We start from the raw sequence: 12,106 nt of genomic DNA, 5'->3' as shown, positions 1-12,106 counted from the left end.
TTTTTTTTTTTTTTTTTTTTTTTTTGTCGGTGAACACGATGATTCTAGGTTAAATTATAAATTTAATTTCTCTAATTCTAAACAAAAAAATAGAGTTTAGTTCCTGCTCAAGAGTGCAAGAGTGCTTGTTGCTCGTATTCTCAAGTTAGGGTCGGTTTAAAGTGTCATTATATAATAGCTCAAAGTCACTCCTAGCAGATATTGTCCCTTTAAGCCCATTATGTATCGTCATTAGCCTCAGTTATAAGGTTTTTACACCCTTGTAAAGAATGTTTTGTTTGCCTCTCCAACCAAGGTAAGATCTCACAATCCACCCCTCTCTCCTTCAGGGCCTAGAGTCCTCGTTGGCATATTGCTTGGTGCCTAGCTCTAGTACCATTTGCAAGAGCTCAAGCCTACTACTAATAGATATGGTTCGTTTTGACTCATTATGTATCATTGATATCCTTAAGGTTTTAAAACACGTCTGTTGGAGAGAAGTTTTCACACCATTATAAAAAATGTTTCGTTCCCCTCTTCTACAACCAATGTGAGATCTCATAAATTCTATTTTATTATTTTTTTCCCGCATGAATTTACCTATGCATATGTTTTATTAATTTATTTGGTGAGTAAATATTCATTTAACCATCTTAAATTCAATGTTTGTACACCAACAAACAGGTAGACAAGGGATTGGTCCTCAAATCTCCCACTTGATTTTTGTGTTTTTTTTTTCCTTTATTCAAATAAATTGTCAAATCCAACCAATATGTTGCATTTTTTACACCGAAGTAAAAAAAAAAAAAAAAAAACCAATATATATTATTTATTTATTTATTTTTATTTAATTTCATAATTATCTTTTTTTATTATTTATTTTCCAACCAATTTTTTCTTAATCTTATTTATAAGTCGAAACTAAATAGATATTTTATGAATTAACAATCTTATTTTTATTAAAAACAAAAATTTGAATAAATAACAAACCATTCCAACCAACCCATAAAATTTTATGGTTGAGTTTAGTTTGGTTCATTATTTAACGAGCTTATTTGAGTTAAAAAGAAATTCGAACAATTGGGTTGGATATATATATCTTATTTAACGGTTACATATAAATTAACATATACTCCTTCATTCGAAGTCGAAGATTTAAATCTTCAACACCCCTGCGTTCATTGTACTAAGAAATCAACCGTTTTTACTTTCTCAATAATAGAAGCAATATTCTCGCTAGGTTAAAATGACAAACCTATTAATGGTTACAAGAGAGACGGGGGGAAATGAAACGAGATAAGTTTCGAGTTTTGTAGGGTTCGGGATAGGGTTATTTTTGGGATAAAAAGGAAAAAGAAGAAGGAAAGGAGAGGTTGAAAGAGGGTCACATGGGTTTCACAATGACCCATTACCTATTGTGATTAGGTGAATGAAAGGGAATGGGCAGCCCGTCACCATATCTCCATTTTCTTGGAAATAGACCCTCAAATGCTTATGCCCTTTTCTTTTAAGGGAAATTGGACCCCATTTTAAATAATTTAATTATTATAATAAATATAAATAAATAAATAATTGGACCCCTTTTTTGGGATTTCACATTTCAATTCAACAACTCACATAATAGCTCTTCTCATAATTCACTCCCTTTTTCTTTTTAATATTTGTTTAAAATATTATTTTAGTTGTTCTAATTTATTATATAAAATTAATATTTGATTAAATAATAATAATAATTGTGATGTCCCTTAGGAGAATAACAAACTACCCTTTGTAAAGGTGTGAACATCTTCTTCTAGCAGACGCGTTTTAAAGCTTTGAGGGGAAGCCTGAAAGGAAAAGCCCAAAGAGGACAATATTTGCTAGCGGTGAGTTTGGGCTGTTACAAATGATATTAGAGTCAAGACACCGGACGATGTGTCAGCCTTGTTCCCCGAAGAGGGTAGACACGAGGCAGTGTGCCAGTAAGGACGCTGACCCTAAATGGGGGTGGACTGTGGGAGTGGATTTGGTGGGAGTCCCACGTCTCTTAGAGAAATGAACAAGTGCCAGCGAAGACATTGGGTCCCGAAGGAGGGTAGATTGTGATGTCCCACGTTGGTTGGGGAGGAGAACAAACCACCCTTTATAAAGGTGTGGAAGATGACAATATTTACAGGTGGGTATGGGCCGATGTCTCACATTGGTTGGGGAGGAGAACAAATCACCCTTCATATGGGTGTGGAAGATGACAATATTTATAGGTGGGTCTGGGCGGTTATAATAATATTATTATTATTATTATATTCGACTAATATCACTAGACAACTATATGACTTTACACTGGCTGACCAATTTTTAGTTTTGTTAGAAGTATATGGACTAAAATGAACGAAATCTCAAAATATACAGGAACATTATAAAAAGATCGATATGAACATCATGAGTTGTCCCGTAATAAAACTTGTTGTTGCTGATACTTTCTTCTCGGTTCCTTCTTCCATAACCTGAGCTCGAAGAAGGAAGAGATAAGAGGGCATATGGAGAATGTGGTTAGAAATCCACCGGGAAGGACACACCTCTGGTGTACCAATTATCGTGCCCACAGTAAATGCTGGGTAGCCAAGTGCAGAGCGGATAACTACCGAAAGCATCTAAGTAGTAAGCCCACCCCAAGATGAGTGCTCTCCTATTCCGACTTCCCCAAAGCCTCTAGTAGCACAGTCAAGATAGTGATGGATTCTCTGTCCTTACGAGGATGGAGCGACATAAGTTTTGAGAATTCAAGAAAACGACGAGATGAGCCGTTTATCATCACGATAGGTGTCCAGTGGAAGTGCAATGATGTATGCAGCTGAGGCATCCTCCCAAACTTTTTTCTCAGTTTAAAAATTAAAAAATGATTCAAAATTATTTTTGAGGTAGAAAATCCGTTAAAATATTGGACGAAAAGTTGACATATTTGAATGTTGGTTCTTTCAAGCATGAATAATATTACAACTTTTAACAGAATAAGAGTAGTTTAAAACAACCAGGAAAGTTCGAGTATTTTTTATAATTTAACGTAAATATTTTTAATTTAATGGATTTTAGCAGTCACATTATTATTTGTTTTAATATCCAAACCCTATAAACCTTTTTTAATAGTAAAAATTAAATTATAGGAATTAAAATCAACATTTTAAAATTATAAAAATAAAAATAAAAATAAACACAAAATAAATATTAAAAAAAGCAAAAGTAATTATAAAAATTCAAAAAGAAAAAGAAAAAGTGAAATTCTAGAAGAAATGGATCGGCTGATGTACGGAAATTAAAAGAAATAAAAATAAAAATAAAAGGGCCGAGAAAGAAATGGAGTGGCCCCGGCGCGTGAATGAAGGTCCGACAAAGGCACGCGCGTGCGCCCCACTCCCCACAAAAATCCATAATAATCTCATTGGCTATGACCATTATTTTGAGCAAGTGGCTATCCATTTCACATGTAGGCGCGTCGCTTTCATAATCCAACTCAAAATCCCAAAAAACACAATTCCTTCCTTTATTTTTTTGTCTTATTCATAATCAATAGATTTTGAATGTTTTTTTTTTTAATTTTTTATTTAATAAAGATTTTTTGTCTTATTCCTCGAACCCTGCGCCGGGTTCTCACTATCACACTGTATGGTGACGGACTCTAATAACATTTGTAACAATCAAAGCCCACCACTAACAAATATTGTCCAATTTGACTCGTTACACATGGTCGTTAGCCTTACGATTTTAAAACATGTCTGGAGAGGTTTACACACCCTTACGAGAAATCTTTCATTCTCAATTACGGTCGGGATTTTAATTCACTAAAATTTAAAAAGAAAATATATTTTTTAATTTTTTTAAATTATACAATAATCTTATAAACGGTCAATATAATTTCTTTTACAAAATAATTATTTCAAGATGGGTTATATTTATGTTTAAAATATGATTTCTATATTCATTGTACTAAAAAAATTTATTTTTATCTTTAAAATTCAATTAAAACAAACAATTATTTACTCACGAGGCCAAATATTACCATTAAAAAAAAAACTTAATGAGCCGACCCAATTAAATTTGTTGCTCGGCCCATGGGCCTAACATTCAATCCAATGGGCCGAGTGTATTAAAATTATTGCAAAATATATTGTAATGGGCCTAATGTTCAAATTGAAACAATAAAACATAAATAATTTAACAATATTTTAAATATTTTAAATATATAAAAAATGCATTCTCTAACGTAAAACGTTAGGATGTCTGGACTTCCTTCTCTGACTCATTCCATTTTCTCTCTCTCGCCGGAGGGAGAAGACCCACCGGCGACCGCCATTTCCAACCAACCATGCTCTTGAAGCCATTCAACACCGTCCCCGTCATCTTCATGTTTGCTCTCGCATTCTTCATCCTCCTCTTAACTGGTTTTCTTGAATTTCCATCGGCGTTCACTTCCATCGTACCGCCGACCGACGATCTGAATCTCTCAGCCGTTGAGTTTGTATCTGATCCTTTCACTGATTTGATCACCTCTTTTAATAAATGGGATTCTCAGGTCGGTTGTGATCGGTTTCGGGAGAAAATTGGCGGCGGTTTGGGTAATCGGTCTTCGTCTTCTTCGCTGCAGCTAGTCGGCGCCGATTCTAGTGGTGATTGTCGCGCTCTGAAATTGGTTCATGTTGCTGTGTTGGTGAAAGGATGGACATGGATTCCGGATAATTTAGACAATTTGTATTCGTGTTCTTGCGGATTGAGTTGTCTTTGGACTAAATCTTCTGTTCTTGCTGATAAACCTGACGCCTTGTTCTTCGAGACCAGTACGCCTCCGAGACAGGTCGATTCTTTCAATTTCCATAGCTTAATTTGAATTTTACGATCTATCTGTATCTCTCTGTCTGTTGCATTTTACACGATTTTGGATAATTGTTTGTTCTGCCTCATTCAGTTCTTATGATCTGTTTGGATGAAGCCACGATTAGTTCTAAGAGCTTGAATCATGTAGGATATTGAGAAGTGCTTGGTTTTTTAACTGAGAATTGTTGGTGGTATTGTGTTTTGTATTGATAATGTCATGAGGCTTGCAGATAGTATTACTTAGTACACTATGATCTGATGGATTATGGCCTGCTTTAACATTGATATTCAGTGATTGTGGTCAGTCTTGAATTGGTTCTTCAACCTTGGAAATGAAGGTTGCAGAGAATCTAAATTCAATGGTTTGGGATTGGAAGAGTGGATAAACAATGAGGGACTTTGTTGTAATAGCCTAGTCTCACAGTTAGCGGATATTGTTTGCTTTGGCCCGTTACGTATCGTTGTCAGCCTCACGGTTTTCAAACGCGTCTACTAGGGAGAGGTTTACACAGTCTTGTAAGGAATGTTTCGTTCCCCTCTCCAACCAATGTGCGATCTTACAATCCATCCTCCTTGGAGGCTTGGCGTCCTTGCTGGCACACTGCCTAGTGTCGGGCTCTAATAGCATTTGTAACAGCCCAAGCCCACCGCTAGCTGATATTGTCCGCGTCGGTTTGTTACGTATCGTCGTTAGCCTCACGATTTTAAAACGCGTTTGCTAGGGAGAGATTTACACACACTTGTAAGGAATGCTTCGTTCCCCTCTCCAACCAATGTAGGATCTCACAATCCACCCCCAAGCGTCCTTGTTGGCACATTGCCTAGTGTATTGCTCTAACAGCATTTGTAACAGCCTAAGCCCACCGCTAGCAGATATTGTCTGCTTTAGCATGTTACATATCATTGCATTCGTTGACCATAGATCACAAGGACTAAGTAAAACTTGCTTGGTGGTGGTATTGGTAATGTGTTATCTTAGTCAATACCCTTTGTACATAATTTCATACAAACTCCATGGTCATCCTTATTGTTATGTTGGGGCTGGATCAATTTTGTTTACGGTTCTCTTTAGTGTTTTCTAGAGGCGCAGGGGAGATCCTCTTCGCGTATATATGGATCTCGAGGCTGGTCGGAAGCGCTCGGGTTTTGAGGATCTATTTGTTAGTTATCATGCAGAAGACGACATTCAGTCAACTTACGCAGGAGCACTCTTTCACAATGGTCGAAACTATCACGTATCTTCTTCTAAAAACAATGTGAGTTTTTTCGTTACCAATCTGATTTTCGTCTTTGTAAGGAATGTGATACTCACAATTTCGATATTTTCTTAGGATACGCTCGTTTATTGGTCGTCGTCCCGCTGTCTTCCCGAAAGAAATCAGCTAGCTGAAAAGCTTCTAACTTTGCTGCCTCACCATTCATTTGGCAAGTGCTTGAACAATGTAGGCGGACTGGATATGGCCCTCTCTATGTACCCTGAATGTGCGAATGATGGCAGTGTTACCCCAAAATGGTGGGATCATTTGCATTGCGCAATGTCTCATTACAAATTTGTTCTAGCAATCGAAAACACGATGACCGAAAGTTACGTGACAGAGAAGCTATTTTACGCGCTAGACTCTGGTTCGGTTCCGATCTATTTTGGTGCCCCAAATGTTTGGGACTTTGTCCCTCCACATTCTATAATTGATGGGTCTAAATTCCGCTCGTTAGAAGAGTTAGCTTCTTATGTAAAGCGACTTGCCAATGACCCGGTAGCTTATGCCGAGTACCATGCTTGGAGACGATGCCGCACGTTGGGTAACTATAGAATGACCCGTGCTGCAAGCCTCGACACGCTGCCGTGCCGAGTATGTGATGCTGTGAGCAGAAAGGGTGGTAGAAATGCTTGAGCTCACCCAGTTAGGAAATGGATGTAGGTAGAAAAATCATACAGGATCACAGTAAAATCTTTTTGATTTATTACCATTATTGAGCCATTAGTTAATTACTCTTTTGATATTACGCCACGTTTGTATCGCACCTCGTGGAGTAAATCCCGCATCTAACCAAGTCTTTGATTAGAGAATGAGAGAATTTTCACTACCATTGGTAGACCAGGGCAGTGAAAGCAGTGGAAACGGGCTTCCTAAAATGTCAACCCGGGGTCAGAGTCAACATAGAATAAAGGGGACGACCTTAATGTTGTGTTGACAAAGCCAACTTCTTGGGCTGTGGGTCGAAAAAAACAGACATGAGAACTCGTGTCAGGGCGCAATGTAACGCCAAGAGAGCCCGTGTGGTTATATGAGGTGTTAAGAATGAGAAACAAAGGTGAGATTGAAAGTCCGAGAAACATAAGTGGGATCAAAAGCCCGATATTCATTAATGTTCACAACATTTAAATAGGATACAAGCGATCGACTAAATCCTAAGATAGAATATTCGACTAACCTATTGATCTTGATTAGTTCCAGCTTGTTGAGAGTTCTCTTTTCTTTCTAGATCGGACCCTGAAACACCTTATCCCGCATGTGCTTTCGGAGCCCCACACTCGTTCAATGACTTGCTTGTGATTGCAGCCATTCCCCGAAAAGGGAGAGAGGAGGGAATCGTCGCCAAATCGAAGCACAAGATAAAATATTATACTAAACAATGTGATGAGAAGAAAAAAAAAAAAAAATATATATATATATATATATATATATATTCGTGGGATTTCTATCCCGAACGAGTCCTAGATCATAGCGGTATTGGATGCTTCTTTATAAAGCTATGAGAGTGTTTAAATCTTTCAAAATTGCTCTCAAACTCGACGCTCTCATCCTTCCGCCACTCTCCTTCCGCAGTTCCGTCGCCAGGTTTTCAACTTCTCTTGGCGCCCCCAAATTCCCCAGAAGAACCAGACCTCCATTGATTCTGTCTACGAAATCAATGGCGTCGTCAATCTCTACGCCGAATCCAGTCGTTCAAGTCAAAGACAAGATTGAACTCACTGAAATTGAGGAGAAGATATTTAATAGGCTTCTCGGCACTCTTCGTCACTTCAATCTCGAAACGCAGCTTCGAGTTGCCGGCGGTTGGGTTCGCGATAAGGTCGTTCTCTATCTTTATATCTCCCTAATTCTCTGAGATTTTGTAAGTTTTTTTGCTGTTGATGAGCCTGAATTTCACGAACTATTTCTAGGGTTTGGGGGATTTTTTTTTTAAAAGAAAATTGATCGTGTTTTTGGATGATTTACCTTACAGCTTCTGGGCAAAGATTGTTACGACATTGACATCGCTCTGGACAACATGTTGGGTAGCGAGTTTGTGGACAAGGTTAGAGAGTATTTGTTGACAGTCGGGGAAGAAGCGCAAGGAGTCGCTGTTATTCCATGGTACGAGAATCATGTGTATTTGCGCAATTATATGCTAATTAGGAGTACTAAAGAGGAATTGGGAGGCGTTTTAGTTTAAGAACGAGAATGATTTTTCAAGTTTGTTATGCTGTGGCTTTATTTTTTGGTTCTTTTGAACAGTTTGGAAGCGATTCCTAATTTCGAATTATGTTTTTCCAGTAACCCTGAGCAATCAAAACATCTAGAAACAGCAAGGATGCGTATCTTTGACATATGGATTGATTTTGTGAACTTAAGGTGTGAGGAATACAGTGAGAATAGCCGAATTCCTACTAAGGTATGTAGTCATTTGATTTCCAAGTTCACATTTTTGTGGTTCGAAAAGAAAATTTCAGTTGTGCTTAAGATTATAGGTTGGAATTTTAGCATGAAAGACGTGAGTGATGAATGCCTAAAACGTCAAACAACGATGACGAAATCTTTAGCTTTTGAATCATGCGTTTTTAACTTTATTATGTCGATATTTGTTATGGAGATAAAAATATTTCGGCTTCATACTGTAAGAAATAGTGTATTTTTTGGCCTAAGATGACTGGTTGTGAGTGCAGAAATCTTCATTGATTAGCGATATTTTGGCCTCCATCTTTAATTAATCATGTAATGTGCAGCATTTTTTGTTACTTATGCTGAATATTTTGTCTAAATTTTTATTATATGCGTGAAGGTTAACTGTTTACTTGATTTCACAGCAAAAGTTCGGGACGGCTGAAGAGGATGCTTATAGAAGGGATCTAACGATCAATAGGTATATTTTTGTTCATCACATAGCCCATTTAAGATATTATATTCCTTCAAATTATATTTCTTGTTTTATTAATGTTATTTTTTCCCTTCCCCCTTAAAGCTTGTTCTACAACATCAACTCGAGCTTAGTTGAAGATATGACAAAAAGAGGTTTGTATTGATTTACTTTTGTTACAGTCCATATTGAGAATTGCTTTGTTTTATTTTCTTTCTTATCATAAAATAATTATGAGAGGTGAAATGTTCAATTTAATGTATAAAAAAACAGACTGAGTACGAGAAATTTCCTTGATAATTGAGGTCTGAAGAGAGTACTAGTTGTTCATTTTCTATATTTCTCCCATCCTTATACAACCTTGAATTGCAGGCATTTCGGATTTGAAGTTTGGGAAAATTGTGACTCCTTTACCTCCGAAAGCTACATTTATGGATGATCCGCTTCGAGTCCTTCGAGCCATACGTTTCTGTATGTGTTATTAGTTATATGAACCTTGCATCTGATTTTATGATGTTTACTTTATTCATGATTTTCCCTTTACTTTACTCTCCTGTAATTATTTCAGGTGCCAGATTTGAATTCACACTGGACGAAGAATTGAAAGTTGCCGCATCATGTGAAGAAGTAAAGGCTGCTCTTGCTGCCAAGATTAGCAGAGAACGTATCGGGGTTGAAGTGAGTTTTATATTGAATATCTCTTGTTCAGAAAACTTTTTGTTGTTTGATATTGGATATGATACTCGATCTAATAGTTTCTTCCGTTTCTTGGTCTTATGTAGATCGATCTCATGATGGCTGGGAATCAGCCAGTTAAAGCAATGAGCTACATTTGTGATTTGACATTATTTTGGACTGTCTTTACACTTCCTTCTAACACTGAACCCGAAATACCAGACGTGTGTAATAGGTAAGTTTGATTCATCTTGCCATGAAGGTGTTTAGGTAGTTTGCTAAGTATATAATATTATGAGGTATGTCTAAGGTTCCGAGAAGGCAGAGAGCGAACACTTCGGGTGTTATCACCCCATACCATATCTTTGGCATTATAATTATTCTTTCAAAACAAGAATAAACGAAACTCGGTCTCTCTCTATCTCTCTCTCATGTTTTTGGGTTACCCCTTTTGTTAGGCTTTGCATTGCTTGTCAAGAGGCCACATGGAACCTCCTCCAACTAATCAAATGCGTCACCTTTAATGTAAGTGAAAAGATTATTAGAGGTTTTATGGCCTGCAATTCGTCCCGTGATGGCGTTGTTTCTTTTATAGCATAAATTGATTATCAGTGTTTAATTATTTTACTAATGGTTTTCTATAACGTTCGAGTTATAGGACGAACAGAAAAGGCTCTCTATGTATGCTGCTCTATTCCTTCCAATCAGAAAATTCACGTTTAAAGATAAGAAATCCAAAAAGGTATTTTTAGCGTTTCACTGATGTTGTTTTGTGTGCTTAAGATAATTTGGCTGCTTCAAATTCTGAATCTTCTGCCCTGCAGATTCCTGTTGTCAACCATATTTTTCGGGAATCCCTTAAGCGAAAAGTTAGCGATGCTGAAACGGTTAGTTACGCTCCGAACTAGTTTGTTCTTTGTGGTTATATATATTTAAATTATCGCACTTCCACGGATTTTTGAATCTGATTACATCTTTCCCATATAGGTTGTTCAACTACATCACGCCTTGGAAAAGTTTTTGACCTTGATTCCGCTTCTCGTATCTAAAGAGGAAATCCAACCCAATGGCGTTGATTGGGGTGTTGACTGTGCGGATGTTCCTGATACGTCAAGGATTCGAGTATTGACTGGTACTGTAAAGAACTTTATATAAATCAAATTATAGAATTACTGCACAATCAAGAGCTCGCGTCATTGATATCTCTGAACGAAAGTTTAGCGGTTGTCGCGATTCTAACATGTAGATTCATTGGATTGTCTTTGTTGACATATTTTTCGTCCACTGCAGGGCTTCTTTTGCGGGAAATTAAAGACTTCTGGCCTGTAGCTTTATTGTTGGCCACGTTGTTATATCCCGCTAATGTAGATTATACTGAAGATCTGTTAAACAGACGTTTCGAACTGGAAAAGCGGAAAGAATTGTTTGATGTCGTCTACAATGAGATCGTTAAATTAGGTAAACCCATAACCCGTTGAGCGTACGAAAACGTTGTGTGTTTCGTTGTTCAATCTTTGGCATCTAACCCGACTCCTTGGGAAACTCCCATTTCCCTGTTGCTTTCAGGTTTGCAAAATGTGTGGGAGGTGAAACCTCTAGTGAATGGAAAAGAGATTATGAACATTTTGCAGCTAAAATCAGGAGGACCTCTTGTTAGAGAATGGGTGAGTGGATTTTCAGGATTAAAATGTCGATATTCTAACCATCTTCAAAACATACGGGTCGAACGTGGAACTTAACTCGATAAAAATATTATTGTTACAAAAGAAACGAACTATTTGGTACTGATCTTTTACGTGCATTCTGCAGCAACAAAAGATACTTGCATGGCAGCTTGCTCGACCCTCAGGGACGTTCGAAGAATGCCAAGATTGGATTCGGGAATCGCACTCGAAGCGTGTGAAGTTGAATGAATAAGGCTGGCTCTGATTCTTCCAACTCTGAACATTTTTGGTAGAACTTAGAAAAGGAAGCAGAGGAGATGGGTATGTTAGAAGGGGTTTAGTGTATATAGGTATTTAACTTAGAAGCTTCAGGGGAAAGGTTCACTTTTTTTGCTTTTGTTTTAACTTCTTTAGATCTATATGTTAGTTTTTTTTTTTGTTTTTTTTTTATTTTTTATTTTTATAATGATATTTATATTTTATTCTCAACAAATCATTTGAAAATTTGAAGTTCATTATTGGTGTATCTGTTTGTGTTTAGTCTCTGTTGTAATCTCAATTTTTTTATTTTTAATAAATCCTAAAATTAAAATTTCTATATGGCTAGTTTGAGGTTAAATCTTTCTCTTTTTTATCAGAATTGATTAAATAATTTAATGCAAAAAAGAAAGAACGGTGTCAATATATTCTCAAAACTTATAAAGACGATTAATATATATTATATTTATTTTAGTTCACTTTTCTAAAGTTTTGAATAATTTTTTTCACAAAAAGTAATTTAAAAATTTTAATTAAAAAATAATAAAACATTTTCTTCCCTCCAA

General features: G+C 36.7%; 2 protein-coding genes across 2 annotated transcripts; both read left to right on the top strand.

The window, feature by feature from the left end:
• Positions 1–4,230: 4,230 nt before the first annotated feature.
• LOC111459313 (alpha-(1,4)-fucosyltransferase-like) lies at positions 4,231–6,814 on the top strand. Its single transcript, XM_023102160.1, has 3 exons — positions 4,231–4,804; positions 5,907–6,080; positions 6,156–6,814. The coding sequence occupies exons 1-3, from the start codon at positions 4,319–4,321 to the stop codon at positions 6,714–6,716; spliced, it is 1,221 nt and encodes a 406-aa protein (XP_022957928.1). The 5' UTR covers positions 4,231–4,318; the 3' UTR covers positions 6,717–6,814.
• A 717-nt stretch (positions 6,815–7,531) lies between these two features.
• On the top strand, positions 7,532–11,716 carry LOC111431166 (putative CCA tRNA nucleotidyltransferase 2). Its single transcript, XM_023067722.1, has 15 exons — positions 7,532–7,899; positions 8,053–8,183; positions 8,364–8,481; positions 8,894–8,949; positions 9,049–9,098; positions 9,316–9,414; positions 9,512–9,621; positions 9,726–9,853; positions 10,077–10,143; positions 10,277–10,360; positions 10,443–10,505; positions 10,606–10,750; positions 10,909–11,076; positions 11,185–11,282; positions 11,428–11,716. Exons 1-15 carry the CDS (start codon positions 7,561–7,563, stop codon positions 11,533–11,535), a joined length of 1,764 nt encoding a protein of 587 aa, XP_022923490.1. The 5' UTR covers positions 7,532–7,560; the 3' UTR covers positions 11,536–11,716.
• Positions 11,717–12,106: the final 390 nt, after the last annotated feature.

This window comes from Cucurbita moschata, unplaced genomic scaffold (genome assembly GCF_002738365.1).
Source record: "Cucurbita moschata cultivar Rifu unplaced genomic scaffold, Cmos_1.0 Cmo_Scf00002, whole genome shotgun sequence".
Taxonomy (NCBI): Eukaryota; Viridiplantae; Streptophyta; class Magnoliopsida; order Cucurbitales; family Cucurbitaceae; genus Cucurbita; species Cucurbita moschata.
The sequence above is the reverse complement of the archived record's forward strand: the minus strand, read 5'-3'. Positions and strand labels throughout refer to the sequence as shown.